The following is a 24,197-nucleotide window of genomic DNA, read 5'->3' on the forward strand; positions in this document are numbered from 1 at the left end:
GACTGGTTGTACAGATGACAATCTGTTGATTGACTTCTGTACAACCAGCCTGTTTTTTTCCTCATCAGTCAGTGCTGCGGATATAGCTGGCAACAATAATCAGCGTATTCTCCCTGCTGTCAGAATACAATAACTCAGTGGGAAGGATTCTCCCATTCACACCGGATCATATTTTTTTGTTGAACCAGTTGGTTGAATGAAAAGAAAAATGAATAATGTTTGGGCTCCCTTACATTGCAGTGCTGGTCCATTGCACAGATCCCCTACTGGGATTTTTACTTTTTTCTCTTTACTTTTTACACTGCCATTTTGACCCACTTATTTTATGTCACTAATACACATGTAAATTCTAATACAAACAAAATATGTGACCTCAATAAATACCTAATTCTACTCTGTTAAAATATTTTAATTGCTCCACATACTTTTTTTCTTTTTAAATAAAATTCCTTGCAATCATCTGGGTGCTAGCGTAGGTAGTGCAGTGTGTACTGGGTAAAGGTTTTGGGTGGAGAGTAGCAGCAACACACTTTCTCTTTCAGTCATGTCATGCTTGCCAAGCCAGGGAGATCAGGACAACAGTGAATGCAGAGCCAGTATCACATGGGAAGAGGGCCAACACTGTATGCAGAGGCTGTATAAGCACACAACCTTTGAGCATGGCAGTGGTGACTGACAATGCTGTAAGCAATTCAATTCACATATTACAAATATGTTGTCATCATGAAGCAATGTTGAGATAGGACTGGCAACATGAATATTTTTTGTAATGCAAAGAAGAAGAAAGAAGAAAACATTTCACTCGTGGTGAAGAGTTTCCTACTTTACAAGGTGACTTTTTAAAATTTTGCTTTTACGTACATTTTAAGAAGTTTAGTAAAGTAATTTTACAAAGCTATATTTTCACATCAAACAAAGAACAGCTTTGCACAGGCTACATCCACTTCCCTGGAAACCGAACAAGATAGAATATTTTGGCATTTTAGTCTTTGAATTCAAAATGCGCAAGCTGTAGACCAAAAGAAATTCTACTGTAAGACAAATGTAATGCAAACTAAGTGGTATAAAATAAACAGCAGTCTGCATTCTGCTCAGAAAATGAAAACATTTTATATAATTCGGGTTTTCAAAGAATTTTGTTGGGTTTTTGTTTTTTTTACAGCAAAACTCTATGCACACAAAATAACATTATTTCTCAATGCAACTTCTCAGGTACCCACGGGAAGCAAATAGAGCTATTGCTAATTTCTACAAAAATATATACAGTCTGTTGAGTATCAATATAAAAGCTGAACCTTGCAGTACAGTATATAAACCTTTTCCAACGTCAGAGAGAGTATATTGAAACAGTTGTGTAAAAGACCATTAACATACTTCAAATACTATATACAAGAGGAAAAAGTGATTATTCAAAAACACCCATCACAGTGCTTAACAAGATTTAATGTACATTTATTCTTAACATGTGGAACATATAGTATAAAGATTTTATACTGAATAAATGATATTCGTTAAGCCAGAGGAAAAGGAGGAATTTACAACAAGTTTTTTCATTTTCTTTTCTTTTTTTTTTTTTAAACTACATTTTCTTGAAATACAAATATGTTGAGTTTCATCACTGAAAAACCCCAGAAGTTGTGTTGATTCATGTGTTGTAATAACTGCCGTTTGTATAATATAACCATTGTCTTCTTTAGTTGGCAGGTGACTTTTTCCACATTGTAATTGCAACCTGCAAGTGTCCAGCTGCTATACTGAAATAGAGCATTAATTTATACATACAGAAACCTGCACATTACCCCCATGGTGGGAAATATGGCCAGGATTTTTTCAGTGCCATGACAAAGGAGAAAAAAAAAAGATGACAAGAAAAGTCTATCACTTTAACCACATCATGGGGAGATAGCCAAAGTATACTAAAAATGATTTTTTAAGAAAAGAAACAAAGTGAAGGCCTGTACATTTCTTATATACATCCCAGACCCTGGGTAATAATGAGAAACAAAAAAAAATTACAAAGCATCTAAAGGCTGTTATATGAAATCTCAAATACTATACTTGATTATGACAGTGGTATGAATTTTTGAACTTTTTTCTTAAATAGGTTTAAATGTTCAGATTTTATTTCCCAACAAGTGTCTATTCGTTCTGCTTCTATTCTAGTATTACTGTTATCCAAAGGATGAAAACAGATTTGATTTTAAACTGAGCCCCCCTTTCTACATACTCCAACAATGTCACTAGTGGTTCTATTGCACACTGGTTTGGAACATTTCTTTTAACTCAAGGGTACAAAAAATACTCTGAATATGAAAACTGAAATAATAACAACTTATTCTCTTCAAAGAAGTGATAAAGTTTCATTTTTACAATGCTCACACGGGTTTATCTGTCCCCTAAGGCTAATAATACAATCAAAAAAAGGAAACTAAAAAAATAAGATCCAAAATGACCTTCAAATGAAACAATCACCAACTTTGGTAAAGAAAAAAAAATAAAATAGAATGAACATACACAAACAGCAAATATTTATTTTCATAGCTCATTAACCATTTCTTAGAAATTCCAATTGGTAAATAATAACTGGGTGAGGAGCATCTTTGCTTTTCTTTTATTTGTCATGTTTCTTCTTCTCTAAAGAACAGAAAAAATAGCCAGTTATATGCGACTTCCTACTCTCCTCTCACACATGCTTGGCTTCCCACTGATGTCATAACTGTCCTATTTGAAAGAGTACATCACAAATGACTGAGGAAACTGTAGAGTTCAGAACAGCTGTTATAGAGATATCCAATAAACGGCTTTCGTGCAAAAGAAACTCAGAGTGGTTCTCTTCCACTTTGGCCATGGCCAATAAAGCCTTAGCCGCCCTACACATCATGTCTACGCTAGGAGGCTCCAAATGGGGAGGCTGCATGTGCATGAGGTTATGTTGATTCTGCTGATATTGGGCCATGGTAACACCATCTTCCAAGAAGCTTATTAAGTTTCCAATGCTTCCTTTTTGCAAAGCTATGGCCCTTGCTACCACTAGATCCCCCTGAGCAAGGTTCGAAAGCAGCGCCACAGACATTTCTCGACACACAGGGTTTTTGCGATCCTCAACACACCTAACTAGAGTCGCATAGAATTTTTCTTGGCGACTGAAAGGAGGTGTGGCTAAAATAAGATCCACATTATTGTCCTGTATACTGAGTTTACATAATGTTTCAAGCACAAGTCTCTGAGGGGAAAGGATAGAATTGGGCCCTACTGTTGGGAAAGGATCCTGTGTCTCAGCAGATGAGCACACCATCCAGTGTAGTAAACCATCCAAGATTGGCAAACAGATACTTTCTGTGTAAGCAGACAAGTCTAACTGTCCAGAGATATTGGCTAGTGTGACCAAAGTATTTTCCCTCAGTACCTCGAGACAGTCCCACCACCACTCATCCTTGCTGCAGCTGGCACCTTTTTCTACATCCTCTTCTTTTTCATAAGTCTGTGGTGTTCGTTTTCTCTCTGGATGCTCATGATGGAGGAGAATTAATTTCCCAAGAGTCAAGACCAAGCCTGAATGTTTTGACATCTCTGCATCGTTCCCAGGCACAAAAGACAAACTACGAATAATATTTGACACACAAATGCAACGCCTGGCCAAAGAGTCTTGCCAAGCAGCTACTGTACACAAAGGAACTTCATCTCGGCTTCTTGGTTCATCTTCCAGTAATGTTATATTCCTATGACTTTTGGCTTGATGGATTCCTAAGGAAAGTTTGTTACTCTCTATTTGAAAGCAAGGGTTATTGGAATCTTCAGGGAGCGCGCCTGGCCTTGCAGAGAGCACATCATCAATGGTTGCAGTTATACTCTTTTCTTGTTGATCTTCATCATTATCTGGTAGAAATCTATCGTCTTGTTCTTTCTTCTTTTTGTTTGGAGGACTGACTGGTCTTTGAGGTGTCCTGTACAAGAGAATTTGCATTTTGCTTTCAAAGTGAGTCTGAATATGTTCAGTCGTATCACCTCCACCGAGCTGCCAATGAAGTAGCCCACTATTGAATTCCTGAACATGTCCAAGTCGGTCAGATCGGTCAATCACAAATAGATCATTCTTCTTTACAACTTTGATTGGCAGTCTATCAAACTTACTTGCTTGTTTTGGCTTCTCACTTTGACTTACTAACATTTCAGGTTTTATGCATGGGGTGATTTTTTCATCTGGTTTTATGTTTTCTTTCTCATCTAATACACTGTCATTATCCTGATCAGGTTCATTTTCTTCAATAACCTCATCCTCCTCTGTATCCTCTTCATAATCCATAGCAGCTTCTTCTTCCTCTGTAGATGGACTATCATCTAAGTCATTTTCAAGAACATCACAAACATTTGTCCCAACTTCATACTCCTTCAATATCCCAAAGATATCAATGAGGCATTTCCTAAAATATTCCACCAATAGCTCCAAAAAGCCAGGTAGCTGTTAAATAAAATAGAAAATAAAATGTTTTAACTTAGCTTTGCAATAAAGAAATAAAAAAAAATGATGTTTGTAGCATAATTATACTTGTAATATACAAAACACAAAAACTGGTGACAACCTTTTTGTCCAGAAGAATACACAAGATGTGCAAACTGCTGTAAGTATAGTTGAAGACAGAAAACCATACAAGGTACATGGGACTATCAAGTTGCCATAAGGTTCCTATAGTGTTCTATAAAATATTTCATTTCCTTGGAAAAGCATAAAAACTATGCTAAACAATACATTATTCTCGTGTCTGTCATTCCCACCTAGTATGCATAATTTCCCAGCAGATTAATTTGCAAACTTTATATCTAATATGATGTTACACTGTATCCCACACAGGTATGTGTGAAAATCTTCTACATCCATAGTTCTATCAACACATTACACAGCTGGAGAGAAAGAGTATATTGTCACTCTCAAAGTATTACAAAATATGGGAGAAGGATGTACTTGGGAGAGCCCCGAGTCCGTAGTACAGAACCTACAGCAAAGAGCTTGTACAGGGAACCCATGGCTGCCCACCTTCCTGTCTACACAGATCACCATTGAATATTCTAATATAGTCATATTGATACCCAGTTTATATGGTTGAAAGAGGCAAATCTCCTTGATAAATTCATATACTATAAACTATATAAAATACAAGCTGTAGATGGTATATTTCAAAGCCAAAGAACAAAGTAAAAGTCAATATTTAACTGCAATACACCCACCTGAGATAGGGTGAAAGCTGCCACTGTACTGTCATCAAATAGTAGGATGTTGATGGTGTCTAAAGCCCATGTACTTTCAGCCAAGAGACCAGATTTTAAAGACATCATTACCCTCCAAGCTTCGGGTGTTACTAGAAAAAAAGAAAAAAACATAATAAATGCTTTTTCTTCCAAATTACACACTTTAAATTAATTATTAATTTAAATGAATGAGTCACGAGTGTAAAACTGTCCATATGGTTACTCATATTTAAACCTGCAACGTATTTAGAATATATATTTGTCATTTGTTTAAAACATTTTATACACAACAGCTTTTAACTTGTGCTGGGTTTTTTTTGTTTTTTTTTTTTGCTTTCTTTGATTTAAATGCTTTTGCTAGCAAATACCAACAAAGCAAAAATCCAAAGAAATTCAGAGGTTCCTGTGATAGCAGCGTGCTGTGCAATCTCCAGTTCTACAGAAGTTGAACAATGTCTTTGCTATGCTGATTTTGTAGGATAACAATGTGTACAGTACATAGCAGGCCTAGCAGAGAAGAACAAGCTCTTCTCCTGTGTGTATTTAATACCACCTGTGCAAGTCACAAATGGAAATTCAAAATGGAGTCGACCATAGATCTCCTTCCCCTTCAAAAAAAAAAAAAAGGGGAGAGCATAAAAAGGAGTTTTCTTCTATTAGTGCTGGTATCCTGGAACTGCAAGGATTTAGTGCACATTGTAAGATAAATTCACATCCATGCAATAAGTCATACACAATTTCTGAAAGGAAAGTAAACTTCTTTGGTTGTGCTGAAAAAACTTTTACAATACAAATGCTATAGCATTACGTTATAGACGAGACTGTATGTCTTTTTGCTCTGTTTTACTTTTTCTTATATGCAAAAATGCTAAATACCTAAACGTGAATTATTAGAGGAAACAGACACATCAAATACCATTCAGCCAAACTCTTTAAAGAAATGTAAAAACATCTGTCATCTTCTATATGACCAAAGCACCTGATTCCAATGGTTTTATATGCTTTAGATTGCCAGTTGACATAGATGGAATAGCATTGCCTAAATTTCAAGTCTTATTATTTGGTGGCAGTCCTAGTTGCTATTAGATACTGGTTTATGATAACCACAAGTAACCCTAAAGTTGACCTTGAAACTACAATTTTATGGTCCTCTTCTACATAGGGCAGATAGTTGATCCATGTATTGACATTACATACATAGTTACATAGTTAGTCTGGCTGACAAAAGACAAAAGTCCATCCAGTTCAACCATAGAAAAAAAAAAAAATGTTATAATTCTATACCCACAGTTGATCCAGAGGAAGGCAAAAAACCCCCCAGCAAAGCACGATCCAATTTGCTCCTGCTGGGAAAAAAAATTCCTTCCTGATCCCCCGAGAGGCAATTGGATATTCCCTGGATCAACCTTACCTATAAATGTTAGTATCCAGTTATATTCTGTGTATCTAAGAAAGAATCCAGGTCTTTTCTGAAGCAATCCACTGAGCTGGCCAGAACCAACTCCTGAGGGAGTCTATTCCACAGCTCTCACCGTGAAGAAACCTTTCCGTGTTTGGAGATTAAATATCTTTTCCTCCAGATGTAAAGAGTGCCCCCTTGTCCTTTGTGATGATCTCAGGGTGAATAGCTCTACACAGAGTTCACTATATGAATCACTGATGTTTTTTTACATGTTGATCATATCCCCCCCCTTAATCTCCTCTTCTCAAGAGAGAATAAACTCAGTTCCTCTAATCTTTCCTCATAGCTGAGCTCCTCCATGCCTCGTATCAGTTTGGTTGCCCTTCTCTACTTTCTCAAGTTCCCCAGCATTCTTTTTTTGAATTGGTGCCCAAAACTGAACTGCATATTCCAGGTGAGGTCTTACGAATGATTTGTACAGGGGTAATATGATATCTCTCTCTCTCTGGAGTCTATACCTCTTAATACAAGAGAGGATTTTGCTTGCTTTAGAAACCGCAGCTTGGCATTGCATGCCATTACTGAGCTTGTGATCTACCAGAACTCCCAGATCATTCTCCATCATTGATTCCCCCAGTTGTACTCCCCCTAGTCAGGGGTGTATTTACCACAAGACAAACAAAGCATTTGCCTAGGGTGGCATTTTTCAGGGGGGGCAGCATTGCCCCTTGGAAGAAGGGATGGAAGAAGGGACACAAGTGGCATGGGGACATGGAGGGTTCTAAGAGATGCTGTGGGTTTCATGACAGTGTATGCACAGCCCGACTCTTGTTTCTGGGGATGTCCGGAGCTGTGAAGGTGAGTGTCTCTCTCTCGCCATGGGGGATGGTGGCTGGTGTATGGGGGGCAGTGGTAGTTTAAGGCTCGGGTGGAGGGCAAGGGTGTTCTTGGTCAAAGTCTTTCTGCAGGGAGGGGGGGGGGGGTGCGCCAAAATACACCACTGCCCCTAGTATTTATAATGCATGCATATTCTTAGCCCCCAAGTGCATAACCTTACATTTATCAACATTAAACCTCATTTGCCACATAGTTTCCCCAACTAAACAGTGCATTGAGGTCAGCTTGTAAGTTGAAGACATCCTGTAAGGACGTTATTCCACTGCACAGCTTGGTGTCATCTGCAAAGACTGAAATGGGATTTTTAATCTCAGACCCTATATTGTTCATAAATACTGTATATTAAAAAGTAAGGGTCCCAACACTGAACCCTGGGGTACACCACTGATGACCCCAGACCATTCAGAGTATGAATCATTAACCACTACTCTCTGAATACGATCTTTTAGCCAGTTTTCTATCCATTTACATACAAATTTTTCGAAGACTTTACCTTACACATTAGCCGTGTGTGGGGAACTGTGTCAAACGCTTTTGCAAAATCCAAGTATACCATGTTCACCGCCACCCCTCTGTCCAGTTTTGCTCACCCCCTCATAAAAAGAAATCAGATTTGTTTGACAACTTCTGTCTTTCATGAATCCATGCTGTCTGTTGCTTAAAACATTTTTTTCCAGTAAGAACTCATCTATGTGGTCTTTTAATAAACTCTCCAGTATCTTCCCAACTATAGAAGTTAAACGAACAGGTCTATAATAACTTGGTAAAGATTTTGACCCCTTTTTAAATATTGGCACCACATTGGCCTTACACCAATCCAGTCATTAAGGAGTCCCTAAAAATTAGAAACAATGGCTTTGAAATGACAGAGCTCAATTCTTTAAGGACCCGTGGGTGTATGCAATCCAGTCCAGGTGCTTTATTCACCTTTATACTGTCTAAATATTTTTGGATCATATCAATTGTGAGCCAATGTGGATCATCTGGAGCTAGGTCAATACCATGCCCATTATGGACAAGAGCTCCCCCATGCTCCTTTGTATACACAGAGCTGAAGAAGGTATTTAATACATTTTCTTTCTCTTTGCCCCCAGTCACCCACTCTAGATTATTTTGTAAATGGCCTACATGCTCGGACCGAACCTTTTTACTATTAACATATTTGAAGAATTTTTTGGGGTTGGTCCTGCTATCTTTTGCAATCTGTCATTCGATTTCAGTTTTTGCGGCCTTTATTTCCTTTTTGTATATCCTGTTATATTCTTTGTAATGTCTAAACGATGATAGCGTTCCTTCATTTTTATACTGAATAAAAGCTCTTTTCTTATTATCTATAGCCTTTTTAACTTTGGCCGTAAGCCACATAGGTTTGATTTTTAGCCTTTTAAACTTGTTGCCCATGGGAATATATTTTGCAATGTGTTAACATACAGTCTTTTTGAAGAACTCCCATTTCTGTGTTGTGTTCATCAATGCCAATATTCCCTCCCAGTCTATATATTGGAGAGCAGCTCTCAGCCTTGGAAAATTAGCTCTCTTGAAATTGAGCATTTTTATTTTTCCCGTATGTGCTTGCTGTTTACAGCCAAAAATAAATGAAATCATGTTATGGTCACTGCTACCCAGATGTTATTTTATATGGACATTCGTAATAAGCTCTACATGGTTTGGGATTACCAGGTCCAGCAGAGCATCATTCCTAGTAGGGGCCTCTATGAACTGTAGCATAAAATTGTCCTGTAGTAGGTTTAAAAATGTTTGCCCTTTAACTGTTCCTGCAGTACTATTACTCCAGTCAATTTCCACCTCCTCAATAACACTGGAAGGCCTATAACAAACTCTAATGATTACCTTTGTAGTATGCACCCCCATGTGCGGTTCCACCCATAATACTTCAGCCTCATCACACTCTCCATCAACAAGGTCCTCTTTCACACTCGCTCTGAGATCACTTCTCACAAGAGACAGACACCATCACCTTTCCTATTTAGTCTGTCTCTCCGAAAGAGAACATAGACGGGAATATTAATGACCCAGTAATGCAAAGAATGAAGCCAAGATTCAGCAATACCAATTAAATCATAGTTCTCTTCATGCAACAAAGCTTCCAACTCACCTATTTTACTTGGCAGACTTCTGGCATTGGTGAACAAACACTTTAATTGATTGACACCTTGTTCACACGCATTTTGCATATTTTTTATTTTCATACAAATGGTACCAATTCCACTGGTTGTTTGTAACATGGGAACCTTCTCATCATCTGCCATAGCCTTCCCCCCATCTTTCCCCATTCCACCCACCAATAAGTACTGACCCCTGTCTGATCTGTCTACCCCTTTATAATCTAATTCTCCCTCCCCCCTCAATCCTAGTTTAAATACTCCTCCAGCCTTCCCATAAACCTCTCCCCCAGCACAGCAGACTCCCCTTCCATTTAAGTGCAGACCACCTCTCGCATATAGGTTGCACCCCAATGAAAAGTCAGCCCAGTGCTCTAGAAACCCAAATCCTTCCCAGGTCCTTACACCAGGTCTTCAACCATGCATTGAGTTCTCTAATCTTCCCGTCTTTCCTGAGTTGCACATGGAACAGGTAATATTTCAGAGAATATCACCTTGGAGGTCCTTCCCTTCAACTTGCAGCCTAGTTCTTTAAATTGATTCTTAAGGAGCCTCCACCTTCCATGTATTCTGTCATTGGTTCCAACATGAACCAAGACAGCTGGTTCATGCCCAGCCCCTCCCAGTAGTTTATCAACCCAGTCCACCACATTGATGCAAAAGATTTGCTATTTAAAAAGTAACACAGGAAATAGTCATTAGCCTTAGAGGCATGGGGGTTGATTTGTTAAGGGCAAAGGCTGTTTACCTAGCAAAGTGAACTTTTACTTTGCAAAGGAATTTCCCTTAACTTAGTACATGAGGTAAAGAACGATAAGGGATTTTTTTTGGACCACATTCAATAAGCTAAGTGAAAACTCCCTTTGCAAAGTAAACATGCTATAGTAAATCAATCCCATGTTCTACAGGTTTTCAAAGCATTTTCTAGGGCATACAAACCTAAATAGTGGCTGCAGGCACCCACCTCTTCCTCTATCATAGATAAGCAAGAAAGATATCACATACCATAACTGCAGATCACTTTTATTGTAGTCCTGCTCCACACATTTTAACATCATTCTTTAGGTGTTTCTATCCAGTTCTCTAGATAACATATGGGTGTCTATTGGTGCTATTTAATTTTCTGCATTGTTACCTTCAGTATTTTAAGTACAGACATAAAACAAATTGCTCTAACAAATCTGTGGCACTTTCAAAAGGTATTACATTGGACTCTAGACTCCAAATGTCATTAAAGTGGAGCCAAACTTAAAATGTGAAGATGAAAATATGTGAATTGTGCCTTAACAGCACTGGTAAAATGTACCCTTTTGCCTTTAATTTCTTACAAAAAAAATAGTAGTCCACTTCCTCCTGCCAGGCTCTCCCATGTCTTGAGCCTCATAGCTGTATATCTACAGTGTGATGTCATCTAAGATACTGCACACTGCTGCCTTTGAATTTTAGTATCATGAGATTTGAAATTTGATTTAGTGATTTCATAACTGCACTGCTTGCTATAGAGAAATATGTACATTAGAACCTGCAGTGGAAGAATCTGCCTGCCTGTGCTTCATCCACTGTGTGGATCTGTGATTCCTGAACCTCTTCTGATGACTGTTGAATTAAACTTCAAAATGCAGCAGATTACCATTCATCAGAGGGGGCAGCTCTGAGAAAACAAAGCCCTGCTCCTTTTACCAAGATGTTCACCTCCACACAGAGGCACAGTGTGAAATCACTGTAAGTCAGTAAAAGATGGGGAACAGCTACAAGGAGACCACAGGCAATACTGGTCTGTTCTTTACTTATATATAGATAACATTCTACAGATAAATATTTATATAGTTTCTTTTATTTAATGTATATTATATGTGGTGCATTTAAAAAAACCTCTCTTAATAAGATAATATTTTTTTATTGCACATTTCATTAAGTATTATTGAATGTCCTGATGACAGTATGTGCCTATACCAAACACTGCATCAGTTTACAATAAAAGCAATGTATATTCAGTTATTTCATATGAAATCCTACTTGTTGTTTATATCTGTCCCATGGGAAATGGCTTCCTAAAACAGCAATAACAATTTCCTATTTACATGTATTTAAGAAATCACCTTAAATACTATTTTGAATTTGACAAATCATCATGTACAATGAAAAATATAATGCTTATAAATACATTTTAAAATATTAATTTAAAATAAATTAATAAATAAACCTAATTAAACTTTGTTTGCTCTTACCAATGTCTTTTGAGGTAATTTTTCTCCTTGGCTTCAAGACTGGCGGAGTTGCTTCCACTGAGCCAGGGGGAAAAGTAATTTCACGCCTGGCGATAGATGATGAATTCCCAGACGTCTGAGATGATGCAACTGAGGGCATAACTTTCTGCATTTTCATAGATGGCAAGAAAGGAGATTTGCTTGGTGACATACGGTTTTCTAGAGAACGCTGAAATGAGGCAGGGCTAGAAGCCCTTGAAATGTGATTTGCCATTGAAGGTGGGGTCTGGTAAGATGAAGGCGGAGCCCTAGTGTTTGGCTGCATGGATCCAGATGGGGACATGTAGGAAGGCTGCCGTTGGTTTCCGTGAGATGGCCAAGGACCCTCATGATTCATTCTTTGGTCAGATCCCAAGATATCATCGGTACGGTTCATAGTTGGATAAGTTCCTTGCTGTTGTGTGCCAGCAGGGCCTGGTCTTCCTTGGTATTGATAGGGTATGTCACTGCGTGAGGGCCACATATTCTGCTGAGTACCATCGGCTGAAGATGACTGCACTGGTCCACCCATCATTTGAGGTCCCAAGCCATGCTGCTGCATTTGTCCTGGGCCCTGCATCCTCTCTCTGTTGTAAGGGAAGGAATACTGTCCTTGCATTGGCCTCCTTTCAGGTCCAGAGTATGTGTTGCCATATTGATTGTACACATCCTGCTGCTGGCTACTATACTGCATACTGTACATGTCTCCCTCATGGCGCTTTGACGAAGGACAATACATACTATCCATATGGCGTTTGAAGTTCTAAAATTAAATAAAGCAGAATTTTTGTAAACCACCACATACCATAGGTTTCTACGATTAGTATCCAAGACAAACAAATGACAAACTAAATACTGAAAAAGGACAGCAACTCATGGTTATGTTCAAAACTATTGACATATAGTATTATGTCAAAATGCAAATGGTGAGCGCTATACAAGTAGGAGCAGCTAGCACCAGAGACCGTGACAACAGATCTCAATGAACAAACATATATATGAGGCGCAGTGCATAAAATATATGAAATAAAATAACGTGTCAAAAAAAGTATAAATTACATATACATATCTCTCAGTGCAACCAATATGGTAATAAACAAAAAGTCCTTCCAGTATGAATCTGTATATCAGTGATGTGATACTAATAATCACAGCAAATCATGTTTGATTCCACACAGTGCTCTGAGGTCCAATGTGCAATCCACCACCACTGTGCACTCACCAGAGGGCTACTTGTTTGGTAGCAAATATAACAAGAGATCTGTATTATCCACTCTCCGACATCTGTTGGTCCCGTTACATCGTAAAAGGAAATGCTCACCACACTGAGCCCGGAAAATGGTGTATATAGTGTAGTATTTATTTAAAATTATGCACAGAAGCATTCCACATGGAAAACAGTAAAACATTAACTATGCCACATACCAAGATGGCCACCGTTGCAAAGCATGGACCCGGCGGCGTGACGTCAGCACGTAAGCTCCACCCAATTCGTTTCTTGAACACTCACGACCTCAGGGGTTTGCCCATTGCCGATGTCAGAAGCTAACACTGTTTAAATAGCCTGCGATGCTCGCCTGCAATTACCGGGCGCCATTTTGTTGTATCCATGCCAGAAGCCATTATTTGAAAGGAATATTTAGCAAACAAAAATGTCCTAAGGAATTACCACATTATATTGCTATAGGGCACTGCGTGCCTACAATTACTGGGCACCATTTTGTTGTAGTCAGAAGCCATTTTTTTTAGGAGACACATTTACTGAACAAAAATGTATTAAAGAAATACCACATTTTATCACTATAAGGCACGAAGCATCTTTATGTATTTTTATATAATACAATTAACACCGGCTAGAAGCCATTTTATCGTCAATTCATATCTGATAAATGTAAACACATCCGAAGTCTGTAAGATATGTCACTATGGTGTATTAATTATCCATAACATTCATATGGTGATAAAAACCAGCACCATCAGGTAATTAATATATCCTTCATACATGGCAATTATCATCTGTCGCACAGTGTAAAGTGATACTACAATATGAGATCAATCAGAAAACGATATATAAAAAATGTATACAGAAGGAAGAAAAAAATATATATTAGAATGTTGCTGCCCTAAAATTTTAAAGGCATACAAACTCGCAATACAGATTAAAAAGCAGGCTATTTAGATCAGTGTAGAATATTATAATTGTTACAATTACAGCAGAGTAAATGCATACAAAAAAGGAGAAAATAACCTATGTTACTTCAGCTATTATCTATAAAGCAGTTAATATCGATATCTACATTTAAGCCTCGAGGCACCAATGTACACATCTCATAAATCCATTTGGTTTCAAGTTTGTACACCTCTCTGCATTTATTGCATCCCTGCCAGTGAGGATGTATAATATCAATTCCCGTAAACCTAATACCATTTGGGTTTCTCCAGTGGCAATCTCTAAATGTTTCGATAAAAAATGCTCCTTAAATCCCTTTTTTATGTTGTACAAATGTTCCCTCATCCCATCTCTCATGAGAGAATAGAGAAGTGTCCAAACTCGAAACCAAATGGATTCATGAGATGTGTACATTGGTGCCTCGAGGATTGAATGTAGATATTGATATTAACTGCTTTATATATAATAGCTGAAGTGACATAGGTTCTTTTCTCATTTTTTTGTATGCATTTACTCTGCTGTAAATGTAACAACTATAATATTCTACACTGATCTAAATAGCCTTCTTTTTAATCAGTATTGCGAGTTTGTATGCCTTAAAATTTTTAGGGCAGCAACATTCTAATATATTTTTTTTCTTCCTTTTGTTTACATTTTGTTATATATAATTTTCTGATTGATCTCATAATGTAGTATCACTTTACACTGTGAATCAGATGATAATTGCCATGTATGAAGGATATATTAATTACCTGATGGTGCTAGTTTTTATCACCAAATGAATGGTACGGATAAATAATACACCATAGTGATATATCTTACAGATTTTGGATGCATTTACATTTATTAGATATGAATTGCCGATAAAATGGCTTCCAGCCGTTAATTGTATTAAATATATAAAAGAACATAAAGATGCTCAGTGCCTTACAGTGATATAATGTGGTATTTCTTGAATACATTTTTGTTCACTAAATGTTTCTTCTAAACAATGGCTTCTGACATAGACTGCAACAAAATTGTGCCAGGTATTTGTAGGCGCGCAGTGCCCTATATTGATATAATGTAGTAATTTCTTAGGACATTTTTGTTTACTAAATATTCCTTCTAAACAATGGCTTCTGGCATAGACTACCACAAAATGGTGCCCGGTAATTAGAGGATCACCTTGCAGGCTATTTAAACAGTGTTTGCTTCTGACGTCAGCAATGGGCATACCTCTGAGGGCGTGTGTGTGTGCACAAAATGCGTTGGATGGAGCCTACGTGCTGATATCACGCCGCCGAGTCCGTGCTTTGGAACGGCAACCATCTTGGTATGTGGCATACTTAAATGTTTTACTGTTTTCCAGATGGAATGCTTTTATGCATAGTTTTAAATAAATACTACACTATATACACCGTTTTCCAGGCTCCGTGTGGTGAGCATTTCCTTTTAGGATGTAACAGGACCAACAGATGTCAGAGAGTGGATAATACAGATCTCTTGTTATATTTGCTACCGAACAAGTAACCCTGTGGTGAGTGCACAGTGGTGGTGGATTGCACATTGGACCCCAGAGCACTGTGTGGAATCAAACACAATTTGCTGTGATTATTAGTATCACATCACTGATATACAGATTTATACTGGAATGACTTTTTGTTTATTACCATATTGGTTGCACTGAGATATACGTATGTTTAATTTGTACTTTTTTTGACACATTATTATATTTCATATGTTTTAAGCGCTGCACCTCATATATAGGTTTATACAGTATTATGTGGTTTGCACCATTGCCCACCATATAATGTGTTTAGTCTAGAGCTATTATAACTTTTCATAAAAAAGTATGCATACATAATTTCGCATGATATGATCCAGAAAGAGCATACAAAGAGTAGTGACAAAAACAGAGGGTCCATTCAGAATGACGTACGTCATATGTATTATTTCTGCTCTACTGGTACTGCTCTACTAGAGCTAGCTATATCATTAAAACCCAAATTAAGTTTTATACCATTTTTCTATTGCTTTTTGAGACATTTTTGCTTGGAAATGCCTTGACATAAATTTTTCTTTTATTGCAAATGAACCTACTATCCTCTAGCTTTTGAAGCAAATTGAGATATATGTTGCGCAAGAGTATTCTTATTTGGGACAACTTGGTAGAGTTCAAAAAAATACTTATAAGCATCTTTGGAAGGTCTTAAGCTGGCCTCCACTGTCAGAATACACTGATCAGCGAGTACAGTTGATTGGCTGCAGTGGCTAATCAACAAAGGTTTTCCAATAGTCCTGTTCGACAAATGTTGATCGCTAGATCGACTTCTGTCAAACCAGGGCAGCCATACAGGGATCACAATTTATCTGGTTCCTTCTGAACCACATGAATTTTGATCCATCTATAGCATTTAGGGAAACAGAGCACTTCATTTGAAAGAATTTAGTTATGTCCCTTGTGATCAACCCCACAGCCAGTGTCAATCATTTCAGTGATAACATTTTAGAGTGAATGCACCAAACAGGATCCCAATCTATAAACACATAGCACTAACCATCAAGTTTTTGAAAATGTAAACTGAGCTACATGAATCTGATTATTGCAATGACCTTTGAATATACTGTAATGAGTTCTATGCAACAATTTCTGAGACAGAGGGTTTACTAAAATTTTAAACACTGTGTCAAACAATCTTTTATAAAAGATGCTTTAACGCTTAAGTTTATTGGATGTACAGTAACTCCGCAGTTGTCACACAAGCAGTTGTCTAACAAATACATTTCCAACTTTTCTATTATACTGAATGGAATATTACATGAACTATTCCATAAACTTACTTGCTGCTGTGGGTACATTCCTGGTTGGTGCCCTCCATAGGGTGGTTGTCCTGAAGAGGGAACTTGCCCAGGATACTGCTGTCCATAGGTTTCATGCCTGGAACACAAGGCAACAACAATTATGTTTATTATTATGTTCCAATAATGGATAAAATATTTTGCAGCTTTGTTATTTTGTATTAGGTTTTCTTGTGTAAAAATGCTTGTAAATCCCTCATAAGGCAGGTTTCCCTGAAACATTCTTCCCAGCTTTACATATATCTTTTGACATCAGTATCTGCTCCTGAAACAAAATCTTCCCAACTTAGACAGGCCCACTAGGACCAATTTGGTTGAAAGGCAATTATTCACACAGAAGATTGTTGGGCTGCAAGGGAAAGCAGCCAGAGAAATGCCATGCAAGTATAGGTAGAACATTTGCTTCAGGCAGACAGGGACATCCTGAAGGTAATGGGACCCAGATTCAAACAAATGGAAGGCATGAGTGCCTTGTACATTATTAAAATAATTCCAAGCATGTGCACGGTTCAGGCAGCTTTTCCAGAATTTAATATTGGATCCTAACATTTGCAATGGCCTATCTACTTGGGTTTGTGAGAAGTTACCAATTTGTTGACGATCTAGTCAAGTTCTCAACTGAATCCAATTCAGATGTTGTGTGGAAATCTGGCAAGTGCTGTTCATGCTCAAAAATTAGCAGTTTTGTTTACAGAGCAAAAGTATTTCAATACATTCTACGTCACGAACTTAAAAAAAAGTATGCAGATCAGGAATTCTGAGTTCACTCTGACTTGCTGCATAGTTGTTCTAGATCAGAGACTCAAAGTATTAAGGTCAAAGATAACCTTGAATACCCTGCTTTTACATCTGAATGCTGGAATATTCTGACAGGCAAAGCTTCAGCACTTCCTGCCTCCTGCAAATTCCTATTGGCTTTTAAAGGATAAGTTCACCTTTACAAAAAAATGATAAATGGACATTTTATGCAGGTAAAAAAAAATATGCATTTAATATATTTTTGTTAGCATGGGTGTAATGCCACAGTCCTGCAGACTATCTGTGTAGCAAAGGCTGTCAGTACTTGTAGTTTTCTCATTGACAGAATACTGGCTGGGGGGAGCTTTTGTTTTATTGTGACAGCGAGGGGGGACATCTCCCGCTCACTGTCAAAACAGTGAACTTATTCTTTAGGCTGATTTTTTCACATAGGGACAGTCTGGACCCTAAAGGGACCTGCATTTATACCTGCAACTTTTTTGATGACAGGATCTCTTTAATTCAGCAAGAGGTGATACAATCAGTGATTAACTCTGAAGGGGCGTTTGTTTATACCCAACACTGAAATTTTTGTTATTTTCTACACTCTAAATTACAAAAATAATTTGTCTACTTAGATTAAAATGTTACCTTGACATAGAAAAATACCCAACACAGAGTGACAGACTGTAAAGGCATATAACAGGCTCCTATGTGCTACGTCCCATAATGGCCTTTTTCAATTTTGTTTTGTTCATTTTATTAAAATGTTACCTTAAACTGAAATTGGAAATAGGGTCTTGGACAAATATCACTGCTTTACTAATCCCCTTTTAACCTCTGCCTTCAAGATTCCCTCACCATATGTGAAAAAGTGGGAAGCTGGCGTAGATATCTGCTTTTAAAATATGTCAACAGATATAGAGCACCTCTAGATCTTGCTCTTAAAATGCATTCTGACAGGAAACTTCTGCACTGGTTTTCTATATGCATGGAGAGCTATCCTCACCCCCAGCACTTTCATGGATGTGTAGACCTAGACAACTTCTGGCATATTTGGTGACAATGTGTTGGTTGTTCAGGAGAAGTGCTCAATTAATAGCTATAGTCCTTGGCAAGTATTTGAATAGAGACCTGAGCAATGCTTTACTTAATAACAAACCAGAGGCAGTCACCTTAAACCAATTTAAATTGCTGACCTAATTTTCAAAATTGGATCAATCAGACTATGACCACTGAGAAATGATCAGCTAAACTGAATTATACCATGCCCCAAAACAGAAAGGATTTGAGCTCCCTGGGGGAATCATTTCTGCCCACCCACTTTTGACCAACATCAAAATTGTCCTACTGATACGGATGTGCAATGTATGCTGTCAGCCACAACACCCCTTCCCATCTTTCCTATGAAACTGTTCTCCTTTCTCTGTTCTGTCACTTTACCTCCCTCTGAAATTGTAACAGCACTCTATGATGCTGTCACTGCATACTTCATCACACTTAGACGCAGGCCCGGACCGGGACAAAAAATAGGAGCAGGCTTTTAGGCTGAGCAGACCATTTTCTAATGATATCAGGGCAGTAAGGGGTTAATGATAAGGGGGCAATTAGAAAGGGGTCAATATCAGGCAGAAATGGGTTAGTATCTGTACTGGGGGGGGCAGGGTGATTATCAGGAGCGTTTTATGAATTCAGTGGACTCATGCACAAGATCATTAGTGGGGCACCATTGCTTGATAAAAATTCCTCCCCGTCAAGTAATTCTGTGCCCACTATAAATCATCCCCCTCAGGTAACTCTGTCCCCCAAATAAATCCTCCACCTCAGGTAACTCTGTGCCCACAATAATTCCTCCACCTCAGCTAACTCTGTGCCCATTATAATTCCTCCCCCTCAGTTAACTGTGCCCACTATAATTCCTCCCCCTCAGGTAACTATGTGACCACTATAATTCCTCCCCCTCAGGTAACTCTGTGACCACTAATTCCTCCCCCTCATGTAACTTTCCTGTGCCCTCCATTATTCCTCCCCCCAGGTTATTCTGTGACCACTATAATTCATCTCCCTCAGGTAACTCTGTGCCCACTATAATTCCTCCCCCTCAGGTAACTATGTGACCACTATAATTCCTCCCCCTCAGCTAACTCTGTGCCCACTATAATTTCTCCCCCTCAGGTAACTCTGTGACCATTATAATTCCTCCCCCTCAGGTAACTCTGTGACCACTAATTCCTCCCCCTCATGTAACTCTCCTGTGCCCTCCATTATTCCCCCCCCCCCAGGTTATTCTGTGACCACTATAATTCATCTCCCTCAGGTAACTCTGTGCCCACTATAATTCCTCCCCCAGGTTATTCTGTGCCCTCCATAATTCCCCCCCCAGGTTATCCTGTGCCTTCCATTATTCCTCCCCCCAGGTTATTCTGTGACCACTATACTTCCTCCCCCTCAGGTAACACTGTGCCCACTATAATTCCTCCCCCAGGTTATTCTGTGCCCTCCATAATTCCCCCCCCCCAGGTTATCCTGTGCCTTCCATTATTCCTCCCCCCAGGTTATTCTGTGACCACTATAATTCCTCCCCCTCAGGTAACTCTGTGCCCACTATAATGCCTCCCCCAGGTTATTCTGTGCCCTGCATAATCCCCCCCCCCCAGGTTATCCTGTGCCTTCCATTATTCCTCCCCCCAGGTTATTATGTGACCACTATAATTCCTCCCCCTCAGGTAACTCTGTGCCCACTATAATTCCTCCCCCAGGTTATTCTGTGCCCTCCATAATGCCTCCCCCAGGTTATTCTGTGCCCTCCATAATCCCCCCCCCCCAGGTTATCCTGTGCCTTCCATTATTCCTCCCCCCAGGTTATTATGTGACCACTATAATTCCTCCCCCTCAGGTAACTCTGTGCCCACTATAATTCCTCCCCCAGGTTATTCTGTGCCCTCCATAATTCCTCCCCCAGGTTATTCTGTGCCCTCCATAATTCCCCCCCCCCAGGTTATCCTGTGCCTTCCATTATTCCTCCCCCCAGGTTATTATGTGACCACTATAATTCCTCCCCCTCAGGTAACTCTGTGCCCACTATAATTCCTAACCCAGGTTATTCTCTGCCTTCCATAATTCCTCCCCCGCCAGGTTATTCTGTGCCCTCTATAATCCCCCCCCAGGTTATTCTGTGCCATTCATAATTCCCCCCCCCCCAGGTTATTCTTTGTCCTCCATAATTCCTCCCCCCACATTATCATGTGCCCTCTATAACCCCCCCCCCCCCCCCAGGTTATTCTGTGCCCTCTAATTCCTTCTCCCAGGCTATTCTGTGCCCTCCATAATTCAGTCTGTCACAGTCCCCTCCACCTGCCAAATTCACAGAACTCACATGTCTCATCAGTTCATCAGTCAGAACAGCAGGGGAGATTTCCTTTCTGATCCCACCCCTACAGCCCAGAAGATCTCTGTGTGCCTGCAACTCGATTCACACAGATCTTGTGTCACAGAAGCCAGGGACTGGGCAGTAACTACAGTTCCTCCGAAGTGTCTCACGGAGTGGCAATACAGAGGGAGAGAGAGGAACCTCACACTGTCTGTACTGATAGGCAGTTACCACTGAGAACAGGCAGCCCCAGCCCACAAGGCAAATGCCCGGTGTGCCTTATAGCCAGTTCGGGCCTGCTTAGACAAAACATACTAACATATTAGTCCCCCTCACTCCATCACAGTTACTGGGAAATTATTTAGCCATTGACCTTAATGGGGTGACTGCCTTTAAAAGCAATTGATGATTTATTTTGTTCTCCATGTGACAGCTTAATAGAAACCGATTGAAGAAGAAACTGGAAATGGGGGCCAAAAAATGTTGTCAATGTGAGCAACTTGATTACTAAAGAGGGGAAACCACTGTAGACACCAATAAGCGCAACTACATTTTTCATCACAAAGCTAAAACATCCCCTTTTAAAAATATATTTACAATATACCAAAAAATTGTTGATAATTTGCTATATTAAATTTAGGTTTTTGGGTTTATTACCACTTTAATTACAGCAGATAAAACTCAGGTCTCCTGCCCTGCCAGACAGGGTTGTGCAGCACAGCTGTGTAAATCACAGGACTAGATGGACAGAAAAACAAATCCCTTTATGGGTAGAAATATATATTTTTTGTATATTTAGCAGCATGCCTGGGGTTCAGCTTGAATATCTGTCAATCACATTAACTACTATTACTATTAACAATACTTTTTATCTTTTGCATTTTACAACCAAATTCAGGTCATTGGCCTTTGGTCCACATGAAATTATTTATCCCCCTTTTATTAGGTCAGAAGATAGAAAGAAAGCTTCTATTTCCACTATAGCCTGAGACTAAAGGCAAAGATTCCATCATTTTTATTTTCTCTCGATGAATAAATCGCTGAAGGTCTATGCACTTTAGATATGTTCTATCCTATTGAACCGCTTTTATTGGAATGTTCATTCTTCACACCCATTTAACATCTTTCTCCTATTCTGCTAGTCTAGATACCTCTATTGATAGAACATCTTTCACTTATTGTTGATGCAATAAAAGAGGCATTTTTTTCGTAGACAGTCAGCAATTTACTTTGATTTACTACAAAAAAGACTCTAGTTTTATGTGGAACAACTTACATTCTATCTACCTGCACAGGAATAAAGAGCATTATTCAGGAATCATCAGATCCTTACATAATAAAGCACAAAGTAGATGTATATAAGGTAAAAAAAAAAAAACTCTTTATATTCTTTAAACTACATGAAATGCAGTATTACCTAGCAAAGTAAAAAAACTATTCAACAAAGTGCCCCATTGATTATACACCTGTTTAGACAGCCCTGACTATTCCTGGTGTCCTATCACCATCAAAAGGCACTGGCCCCAAGTGTCTAATAACAAATACTGTCTTACCTACATCTTTAAGGGCTTTTTCACACTTGGCTGTTTTACCAACGCTTGCCAAACGCCCCTATAGCGTTTGGCAAGCGTTGGTCCGGCGTTTGCGGAGCGTTTTTTTAACGCTCGGCAAACGCTCCGCAAACGACGCATGCGCGGTTTAGCGGCGGATGCTAGACGTTTGCAAAGCGTTAACTCCCCACAAATGCCTATAATGCAGTTTGAGTGGTGTTACCGCTCCGCAAACGCCCCGCAACCGCGTCACAACCGCACCGCAAACGCCGGCCGGGCGTTTGTGGAGCGGCACCATAGACTAGAATAGGAGGCTTCAACGCCTCCTGACTCGACCAGAGGTGTCCATTTTGCCGCGACGCAAACGCTCCCGTTAGAACAGCACCATGTGCTGTAATGTGCAGAATTGGCAGAGGCGTTTGGGAAGCGATAAAAACGCTTCCCAAACGTCTCTCAGCCGCCTGCACACAACGCTAGTGTGAACGTAGCCTAAGAGGCAAGGCTGTGTGCAGCATTTAGTATCTAATCACCAGTACAGGAAGACAAGGATGATGAGGACCTGTGATGTCACAAGACTGCACTAAAGATAACTGGAAAAAGGTATGTATATGGTTTGTTTTAAAAAGTGTGGGGTGGTCCATTGGTTGAGAGGGGATCCTAAATGTGGCTTGAAGAGACATATTTATCAATTGCTTTATCTGATAAAAGATTGGCAGTTCACCCAGTACTGTGATCAAGGTACCTGACAGAAAGCAGAGCTAGGAGTATGATATGATTACAGTGTGTTTACGACCTACCACTGGCCTGCTTCTTTTGAAATGAATTTGCAATACAGCGATGATGTCAGTATTATGCCATTTCCTCTTATCAACAAGTTCCCAGTGTTAAGAGTGGTAGCACTGCTATTGTCAGAGTGGTCTGCTGGGCTAGGAGTATGCCCTATCCCAGCCTGAGATCTAATGTTTAAGATTATAGACACAAATATAAAAAAAAAAAAAATATATATATATAAATTAATAATAATATATATATATATATATATAATATAATAAATATATATATATATATATATATACATATACATACACACATACATACATACACTACATTGCCAAAAGTATTGGGAAACCTGAATGTACATGCACATGAACTTTAATAGCATCCCAGTCTTAGTCCGTAGAGTTCAATATTGAGTTGGCCCACACTTTGCAGCTATAACAGCTTCAACTTTTCTGGAAAGGCTGTCCACAAGGTTTAGGAGTGTGTCTATGGGAATGTTTGACCATTTTTCCGGAAGCGCATTTGTGAGGTCAGGCACTGATGTCGGACGAGAAGGCCTGGCTCCCAGTTTCCGCTCTAATTTATCCCAAAGGTGTTTCATCAGGTTGAGGTTAGGTTCAGGCCTGTCAAGTTCCTCCACCTCAAATGCCCTCATCCATGTCTTTATGGACCTTGCTTTGAACACTGGTGCACAGTCATGTTGGAACAGGAAGAGGCCATCCCCAAACTGTTCCCACAAAGTTGGGAACATGAAATTATCCAAAATGTCTTAGTATGCGGATGCCTTAAGAGTTCCCTTCACTGGAACTAAATCGACCAAGCCCAACCCCTGAAAA

The 24,197-nt window shown here is 39.2% G+C and overlaps 1 protein-coding gene across 14 annotated transcripts in view; it reads right to left on the reverse strand.

Annotated features, from left to right (window-relative positions):
• Positions 1-1,085: 1,085 nt before the first annotated feature.
• ARID1B (AT-rich interaction domain 1B) overlaps positions 1,086-24,197 on the reverse strand; it is a 513,434-nt gene continuing 490,322 nt past the window's right edge. For all 14 annotated transcript variants that reach the window (XM_089669757.1, XM_089669751.1, XM_089669747.1 and 11 more), the window contains 4 exons: positions 16,906-17,002; positions 11,895-12,675; positions 5,224-5,354; positions 1,086-4,459 (listed from right to left, as the gene is read on the reverse strand). In XM_089669757.1, the coding sequence (XP_089525883.1) occupies positions 2,711-4,459; positions 5,224-5,354; positions 11,895-12,675; positions 16,906-17,002 (2,758 nt within the window). In that variant the 3' untranslated portion in view covers positions 1,086-2,710. The remainder of the gene's footprint in view (positions 4,460-5,223; positions 5,355-11,894; positions 12,676-16,905; positions 17,003-24,197) is intronic.

This window comes from Staurois parvus, unplaced genomic scaffold (assembly GCF_062004578.1).
Source record: "Staurois parvus isolate SC_StPar_1 unplaced genomic scaffold, SC_StPar_1.0 ptg000081l, whole genome shotgun sequence".
Classification (NCBI taxonomy): domain Eukaryota; kingdom Metazoa; phylum Chordata; class Amphibia; order Anura; family Ranidae; genus Staurois; species Staurois parvus.